General features: G+C 35.5%; 1 protein-coding gene across 3 annotated transcripts in view; it reads right to left on the bottom strand.

Moving 5' to 3' along the window:
• The window catches only part of Tenm1 (teneurin transmembrane protein 1), a 570,621-nt gene that overhangs the window by 120,187 nt on the left and 440,468 nt on the right, over nt 1–9,966 (bottom strand). For all 3 annotated transcript variants that reach the window (XM_050118835.1, XM_050118834.1, XM_050118833.1), the window contains exons 17-18: nt 9,341–9,602; nt 6,709–6,976 (exon numbers count right to left, since the gene is read on the bottom strand). In XM_050118835.1, the coding sequence (XP_049974792.1) occupies nt 6,709–6,976; nt 9,341–9,602 (530 nt within the window). The remainder of the gene's footprint in view (nt 1–6,708; nt 6,977–9,340; nt 9,603–9,966) is intronic.

Here is a 9,966-nt window from a genome sequence, read left to right on the forward strand (position 1 = left end):
TTGTCCCATTATTAGCTAATAAATTATATTCTATTATTCCAAAATGCTTCTAGACTCATGAAATGAGTTTTACGATCTAACCATGAGTTTAACCAGACTGAAATGAACACATAGTATTTGCTTACCAGAGTATTAGGGTAAGTCCTAGACTTTCTTACTTTAGAGATTCTATGTCATATTAAAATGGCCATAACTTACATCCCACACTAAACATTTCATATTTAAGTTTAAAAAATTAATAGTAGCTGAAAAGCTGACATAATGCTTGGTTTTGCAGCCACTCACTTAATATTTATTTGTCGTGATTTTTCTGGCTTGCTTTTTCAAACTTTGCTTTAAAGTTGCAAGCATGTAATTGTTCCTTAAAAAACTTAAAGCCTGGGCACTGTGCCTATAAAGTTGACAGTCTAACACAGTTCTGCTCTCAGTTAGCAATTATGAATTAATCAGTGGAAAGAAATGACGAGAGATTATTATCTATGCTAGCTTTTCTGACAGAAAGCCACTGGGGCATAGAATTGGGTGCTTGTTAAGGTGGGGTGTTCTCTCATTGGGTCAAGAATGACAGAAGAAAAGACACATAGGACTGGAAGATCTGAGTTGGAATTCCGTCTCTGTACAGGCTTTTTGGCTCTTTCTGAACGTGGTTCTTCCTCTGGATATTGGAAACCTTATTAATTTTGCCATGCCTACCTAGCAGGAATGCTATATGGATTAAAATGAAATAATGTATGTGAAAGTACCTTGCAAATTGTAAAGCACTCCCCATTTATTATTAAAATATTCGGTGGGTACTGTTCTCGTGGCTGCCCAGCTTGCTTAGGTTTTACTGAAGGAAAATTTATGAACACTAAAGCATCATTCTCAGGAATGTTTTGTGTGCACAAAGCAGCCATAGCTTAGCACCTATTACTATTAATGTTCCCCTGTTTCTCTCTAACACAATTTAGACGGACTCCTATGCATTGTGAGCCTTTAAGAAGTCTAGTTCTCGCAGAAACACCACTCTTTCTTGCCAAACTACTGTACTAAATAATTTTGCAATCATTGTTGCCAATAACCTTGAAGAAAAATAGGATTGTTTATAGCAGTGCTACTAAAGGCAGATGGCTGATTTCCTGAACTTCCAGGACTTTAAACCTCTGCAGTTTAATTTAATTAAAATGAAGGCCAGGCAGAATGCATTATTATACATTGATAATAGATGCAGACACAGGCAGACATAGGGAATTATTTTGACAAAATTCACATAATGGATGTAGATCAGAGGCCCTGAACAAGCCAGTTCGTCACATTAAATACACCATCTCTAGAATTTTAACAGCACCATGAACTTAACAATAGTGATTTTTTAAAATACTGTTTTGCAAGCCATATAGTTGGGAAGGAAACTAAATAAAATACAATGATTTCTAGACATTATACTTTATTTAGAGCCAGGGAATGAAGCACTAGGTCCAAATCATTTCAAATGCTCACATGGAGTTTTCAGCAGGGCAGTCTTGTCCATGAATCAGACAGCAAATTCTTTAAGCTGGATGAATCAGTGATTTTGGCTTTGGTAGTGAACCTTAGGGTGAGTTTTACTCTTCTTCTGCTTGATCAATAGTGTACTTGGATTAATAAATCTTATCAGTTGCCACCAATACTTCTTGTAGTAAAGAGTCCACAAAATCCCTATTGGTAATGTATTCACTCTTGTATTATACCAGCTGCAAAGTCTGTTTTATTGTGGGAAATGGTGGGATAGCCTAGGATTTTAAACACTGCCCTTTCCATTTTGGTTGTCTTTCAATAGTTTATTCTTCTTTTGTAACATTCTGGCTCTTAGATATCATACCAATTCCCCACAGCTGAGCCACGTGGCAAGCAAGATTGCCACATTTCAAGCTACGCAGCATTTCAACCTAGATAGTCTCCATCACTTCAAATTCATCTTATTTAAATTTGGACTCCTCTTAGTCCATCATCCTGAAATCGGTGGGCCAGAGATTGACAGTTAATTGGTATGAGAAGGAACAAGAGTTGAGTCCTTCTTGGCCATAGTCTTAATCAAAACCCTCGGTATAAGTAGAACATTATGAATGATGGAGAGGCGTATATCAATTTCCTATTGCTACTGTGAAAAAGTGTCACATGCTAAAAGAATTCAAATAAAATAAATTTGTCATTTTATAGTTGAAGTAGTCATGAGTCTCAAATGGGTCCCAATGAACAAAATCCAAGATGTTAGCCGAACTGAACTAACATCTACAGACTTTAAGGGTACATACCATATCTGTCTTTCCCAGCTAGCTCCTAGTGGCCAGTCATATTCCTTGTTTTGTGATTTCCATACCCCTTCTTCAAAATAGACACTGCTTATATGTCTATGTCATTATTGCATAGTTATACCTTTCTATAACTCTAACCTCTTCATCTTTCTCTTTCACTTTCAAGACCTTTCTGATATTATGTGGTCTAGACAAAGTAGGGCAATATCTAATTATATATTCAAAACTAATCAACAAACTAAAATTTGTTTGTAATCTTAATTCTCTTTTGTCATGCAGCATAATATACTTAGAAGTGACAGGTGGACATTTTATAGAGGGGTGGTTATGTTTATGTTACCAAATAGCTACATTAAGTACTTTGAGTTTAAAAGCAATTTGAGCAATGCCGTATATTAACACCGTTGTTACTATTTGATGGGAAACTTTGTCTATTTACACTCACAGTAGTACAGTAATTATAAAATACTGCCATGTTTGCAAGTAAATGTGCAGAGTATATTCTAGATGTGGACATAGAATCTCAATAATCACACATTTAATAAAAATGCCTCCATACATTTATCTCTTGAAGTTTTTTTTGTGTGTTCTTTAGGGGTTCACAATCCTTCAGAGTAGTTGACCCTCCAATTTTATTATATCATTTATTCAGTTGCCTTACCATTCTTAGAAAATTATCTCATTCTCTATGATGGAAGAAGAATTTACTTGTTCTGGGGATAAGATCCTCCCCCCCCCATTTGTTGTCAAATGCAGAATGGTCAGCCCTGAAACCATATACACACAAACAGAAAAGATTGAGGGAGAAAATTGTATTTACTTGTATTGTTTGATTGCACACTAGTAATTAAAGAAAAGGAGGCTATTAACTTGAGAGTGGGTGGCATGGAAGGGGTTCGAGAATGGGTAGCTAGGAGGGACTAGAAGAAGGAAAGAGAGGAGTGAAAGTGATCAAATTATATTTTCATTAAACATATTGAAATTATTGTAAGGAAAAGAAAACACAAATAACAGGCTAGGATAAGGCATGAATATACTTAATCTATAGATATATGCTAACATAGATTATAGATGAAATCTATAAATATAAGATAAACTAGACTTTTCCTTCAATAAAGATTGATGTTTTCTTTTCCCTTATTGACTAACCTTTTTTACAAACCAAATGCTTTTAAAACGGGTTCAAATGTGGTGAACACTGAAATAACCAAGCACCTGTTTTCTTTCTCAAGCTAAGAAAAACGGGATGGTGCTAAAGGATATGTAGTAAATAAAGTCTCTTTAGCCACCAGCCCCTTAAATCATGGCTAACAGGGACATTGCCTACAAGGCAAATAATCTATATTCTAGCTTAGCTACTATTTGTGCAATTATTTAGGCCTTTTCTTTGTGAGCTTTGCCAGTTTCCTTGCTCCATTCTGAAAGTTTTCCCATAAGTGTATAAAGAACCATTGTCTTGTTTTACACTTTGGGTATTTTCAAGACATTTCATTACCCATAGCTTTTATTACTGTCACTAGCATTAGAAAAAAAGAATAACATATATTAATACTATTTTACTTAAAAAAATTGAGATTACATTTACAAATTTCTGCCCTTCCCTTTAGTACTTCCAAAACCTCCCAGATAGCATTTTAATTAATGCTGTTTTGCAGTCAGAATGACAAACAGGTGAACAATAGGAATGAAGACGTCAACATCATAGTCTACACATTTTTTGTTTATATGTGTGGTTTACATGTCTCCTTAATTAAAGGTAAGTGTATTAGTAAATCCCTCATTGAAGATGATTAAGGAGACAAAGAAGGTTTAGAATATTTATCGATGGAGATATTTAAAGAGATGCAATTCATGTACAAAATGAGGTTTAGTATATGGTGCAGTCAGAAGCTGGCATGATACTTCAGTCAGTAAAAATGCTTACTATGCATGCACAAGGACCTGAGTTCAATCCTGTAACTCTACATGCAAAGTCTGGTGCTCTAATCACAATGCTGGGAAGCAGAGACAGGAGGATCCCTGGGGCTTGCTAGATAGGTGAACTAGCCAGATCAGTGCATTCTAGTTTGATTGCTACATAATATCTCAAAAACAATAGAAAAGGAGTTATTGAGGAAGATCCTTGACATCAACCTCCATATACATTCGTATCCATGTATACCAGCACATATTCATACACATGCAAACAAATTGTGCAGTCACTGAAGAAAATAGTTAGGTGGTTTCTTGGTAATTTAAACACAGTATGCACACTGTCCAGAAATCTATGTATATATGCAAAAGAATTAAAATCATGTATTGAAATAAATACCTCTACACAAAGATTTATAGGAATACTACTCAAAGGACAGAAAGTGAAAACAGTGCCAATGTCCTTGAGTTAATAAAAGGACAAACATGTATGGTGTATGCTTATAATAGAATATTAATCAGTCACAAAAAAATGGAAAGAAGCACAGCTATATGTGATTACACGGATGAACACTGGTAATGTTAGGCCAAGTGAAAGAAGTGAAACTCAAAAGACCACTTATTGTATGGTGTTATCAGTTTGAAAAATACAAATTAGGGGCACATAAGAAGACAAAAAGGAGATCAACAGATTCCAGGGCCAGGGGAGAGAGAGGTGGAAAGACAACTGCTAATTTGCTGAGCGGCTTTGTGGGGGGTAATGACAAAAATGATCCGGATTTAGATATTGGTGGTGGCTGCAGAACATTTTGAACTGTGCAAATTGCCTTCTATAAATGTAGGGAAGGTTTTATTAGGTATGTAAATTATGTCCCAACAAAGCTGTTATTTTTCTGAAATCAGGTTGAGCTTCATGTGTACAAATCTTGTGAGGAAATAATAGAAATCATAATAGTTAGCTCTTCATCAGGATGTTGGATAAATTTGTGCATGTTGCAGCTTAAGAAAATAACAGTTAATGGCAACACCAACAACTAAGCTAACCTTTACATTCAGGAGAGGTCTAAGGAGGTTCATAAAGAACTGGAAGATAAAAGCTATAGAGAAATGTAAGAAATTTTGGGTTGTTCTGACTAGCAAAACACGCTAGTATCTGGAGTGGCCAATTATGGGGCTTTGAGTATATATCAGTCATGGTCACAGAAGGACTCAGGCAGTGCTTACTAGGAGTTTGAATGACAGTATGGGCAAAGCTAAAGAAAAAACTAGTAGTGGAAACCAATCAGACTGGCAGTAATGGACAGTACTGGGAGGTCTTCTTGTCTTATAGGGGCAAGGGAGAGAATGATGATGAAGAGATCAGAGAGGGCTTGGAGACAGCTGGCTACTCACTAGGAAAATAGACTGAACCCAGAGAAGGAGTTTGGCTCTAGAACTTTCTTATAACTGCTACACTCAAGAAGGAATGAACATTGGCTGGCCAGAAGTGTAGTGGAAATTAGGCTGCTGGTAGAGTTTGGCATTGCAGTTTTTCTGTGCTGTACATTGACTGATGTACATTGATATTCTTTCGAATAGGAATCTGAATGCAAGATAAATAAAGTCATCAGAATAGTAGCTGGATACACGAGAGAAAGGGAACGTCATTAGTATAGCAGTAGAGGTACACTCACTGATAAGTAAGATCCAGTCCCTGTTGGGGGAAGCAGTGAAATCTTGTTGAAGGGACTGAGGTAATCCAAACCTGCCCATGCTCCTTGTATTCTAATAAAGTCTAACATCGATTAAATTGTTAGTCAAATATTTGAATTTTAACTAGGCAGAGAAAAGACACCAGATCTTTTCATTTTCCTTTGGAAAAAGGAGAAAAATTTGATACGCTATAGTCTGAAATGTATTGCTTAGCTAGATGGGGTTATATCACAGCAAGCACTTCCAAGGAAGGATGTGAAAACAGCTCCTCCAGAGAGTCAGCTTCCAATCTGTCCCTAGATTTCTAGTCTGTATGGTAACATTCTCTATCAAGATTAGAGAAAATCAAAAGAAATAGGAAATCCGGATGGTGTTTTTTATTTAACCTACTGAAGTAATAAGTTAATGGAGTATAACCATTTTAGACATAAATGATAACAAGTAGAGATGCCTATATGTTAGAATTTTGTAGTTTCTAAGTGGAAATGAGAGTCTAAATGTCAAATTCAAGAACAAGGCTTGCAGAACACCACACCAAAGGTCACTGTTAGAAGGCAACATTCAGTTCTGGAGACAGTTATAAGATAAATTTGATATTGTGTGATTCCTGTGGCATGTTGCTATCATGAAAGTAAAATAATTTTTTAAGCAACAATATATCAAAGTGGAATTCCAAGCAGGTCCAAAGTGTGTATTTACATGAAAAAGAATACCTAATATTCCTTAACTGGAAGAAAAATCATTTAATATTCCAAATCAAATTAAAGTATATCTAGTATGTTCTGTTTTGTAAGCAAAATACTGCTATTTAAACAGAAATATTTCAACATACCCAAAGCTTCTGTCAGGCCCCAAACCTTCTGTCCATAGATGTCGGTCTTATTCCAAGCAAATGTGTAGACAAGATTAATTGCAGCAGGAAACCACTTCTGTGTGAGTCGCCCTTCCACAGCTACTGTGAGGTGTACTTTAATCATGCCCACGGGAATCGTTGAATGTGTCAAAATGATCCGTAGCAAAGTTTTATACCCAGGTGTTCGACTGCTCAGGTAACTCAGCCTCACAAAGCTAGAAGGAATTGGGATTTCCTCCTGTACAACCTAAAATTGAAACACACAAAACAAAACAAAAATTAGCTCTCCAGTGGCCACAGGTAGAGGAAGCTAACATATGCTTTGCTGTCTGCGAACCAGACTAAAGGCCAGTGAGTACTGGAATCTACTGATGCCAAGTCATGTATTTCCAGATTTTTACGAGACTGGGTGACCAAAATTTCAATTTTCCATCAAATCTGAATAAGAATGAGAAATACAGCCAATGCTACAGATTGCTCTCATCTTCTACCACCAGGCATGACTGTAAAGAACAATTTTATTCTTTCATCGGTGTTCCAAAAATTGCTTAGCAAGGGTTGGAAAAGATCACACTGCTGAATGTCAAGCAATTCCATGCTCTGAGTTCTATTAAGGGGTCGTCTACTTATATAAACACACACACACACACACACACACATCCTTACTTGGTTCACATATCTCAAATCAATTGCCTATTTAAGATGGGTATCCTAAAAGGAAGGATTGCAGAAGCAGGTTCAGCAAGTGATATTTAATGACAAAGATTATGGGATCCCTGGAATTAATCTTTATTGAAACCATTGTTTTTGTTTATATTGGAGCTTTGGAATGATCTGGGGGTCAAATATTTAATCACAGTTTTTTTTTCACATTTTTCTTTGTGACTGTATGTACAAATGGCTGGGTATAAGTTTCGCTAACTTGGCACCAATGACAGAAAAGAAAATTCCCACTAATTCCTCCGTAAATCTTGTAGTAAACATTGGTTTCAGAGTGAAAATGCCATTTGGCTTTGTAAATTAACTGCTATTACTTATTTGTTTATTACTACAGATAGAAATAAATGTCAAAAACTGGTAACTAAAATTGAATCTTCTATTCCATCATTTTCATCTTTCAAAACAGAAGAGCTGAAGCGTCCATATTGTTCAGTAAATTTAAGATGATGTGGCACATGTAAATATTGTTTGTGTCCAGTTTTATTACTAACAAAGTACTTTTTATCCTTCGGCTTCTTCATACTTGCATGTAAAGTCCACAGAACAGACTGTTAAACACAAAGCAACACATACTTTTCCAATGACCTATTCTCTCTTGTAAAGCCTTTCAAATTTGTCTTATTTTTAATGATGTGTGTATGTGTGTGTCTGTCTATGTGTCTGTGTATGTACATATGAGTGCAGGTACTCATGGGGGGCCAGAAGAGGACATCCCATCCTATGAAGGTGGGGTTATAAACAATTGTGAGCTACCAAGTCTAGGTGCTGGAAATCAGACTTGAATCCTTAAGAAGAATAACAAGTGTACTGAACTGCAAATCATTCATTCAGTCTCTCTTCTATAATTTTTGTACAGCATTATTTCCTCTACATTATATGTCTCATATTAAAATTGTCCACTGGCTTTTTAAAATTCTTTTAACTGTAGTTAACACATTTGTTACCTTAGTATTTATTTTCATAAGGAAATACATAATTCTATTTTTGAAAACCTTTGCTTTTTTCTTTGTGGAAGAATTAGTATGCCAATTAGAGATACTCATTACTTTCCTGTTTTTCTTATTTCCTAAGGAAAAGTGTTAGAATACCCAAGACAGCCAACACTTTGTGTTGCTTTTCCCAGAGACGGTTATCTTTGTGTGAGGTGTCTTTAGTAGGGGATTCTGAGAGCTTTTGAGGCTGTTGTGATGTAATAAAAGTTAATTCAATCTTGGAGTGTCCATTAAACTCTTTTAGGAGTACACTTCTTGAGTTTTGGATCTGTACGACTTATACGTCCATTTATTTGGCATCCACTTTTAAACAGCATTAGAATGTTTCTATAATATTGTCTAGGAATGGCATTATGACTGTTGAAGTGGCTTAAAACTGAATTGCGATAAATAATATTTCTCAGGAAATCTACACTCTAAAACTCAAATACTTAGAAGCAATTTTGTACAAAGCACACCCACTCCAGGCTTGAAAACCACCTTTACTAAATACAGTTAACAAGAACTTCCATGACTTCTGAGAACAACAACAATAAATACAACCCGCACAATGGAAGAAAAGCAGATTTTTAAAGAAGCTTCAATTTTAGAACCACAAGCACTCCAAGATCATCGATTATACTGCTATCACTATTAAGCCAGCTCACCATGTTTTTTAGGTCGAAGTTGACCATTTCTCTTGACAGCTAGCTCATCTTGCTATTTCCAGGCCACAGATACTGCACTAATATCCTTGCCAATAATGTATTAGAAAGACTTCATTCAAATGCTTCTTTTTAAAAAAAATCAAGGAACCCATATTTTAGGAACAGTGAGAATGACAGAAAAAAATAGCCATAATACATTGCTAAACATACTAATGACTATAACTTTATACTTTTGAAGCCCAATATACCTACCTGTAGTTCAGGGACAATAGTTCCCCTTTCTGGACAGGACCCTCCAAATGATGTAAGTGGCGAAGGAAGCACAATAGGGTTTGGGCTGATGAAGTTGGAAATATCACAGGATGGTGCGTTTGCCGTGATTCTCTGCATGATTACTTTTTCCACCACAATAAACTGATTCCAAGGCAACCAGAGTGTTCTCTTTTCAGACAAGAAAGGCGATCGCTCAAAAAGTAAGACAACAGAGACACCACCAATGGCTACGAGGTCAAAGCTAAGAAGAACCAAAAGGGGGAAGAGAAGGAAAAAGAGAAGGAGGAGAAAAATTAAGAGAAACACGATGAATATATGAGCAGTTCAAATATAAAAAAATTTTAAAATTAAAAATAGTTCAATTATAGCTTTATTTCTTACTTTTGGAAAATTATTTCCACTTTTATTTTGTGTTTTATAAATCCCTATTCACTTTATGTTCATTTCATGGATGATTTCTTTTTATCGCTCAGTAGATTTTTGATATGGGATTTTGTATCAGTAGTTGATATTCACCAGACTTAAAAAAACAATTTAATATTGTCTTTTTTTGTTTGTCTTTTTGTTTGTTAGTTTATTTTATTTTTATTTATTTATTAATTAAA

The sequence above is a fragment of the Alexandromys fortis genome, unplaced genomic scaffold (assembly GCF_014885135.2).
Source record: "Alexandromys fortis isolate MF-2015 unplaced genomic scaffold, M_Fortis_MF-2015_v1.1 scaffold_114, whole genome shotgun sequence".
In the NCBI taxonomy this organism is placed as follows: Eukaryota; Metazoa; Chordata; class Mammalia; order Rodentia; family Cricetidae; genus Alexandromys; species Alexandromys fortis.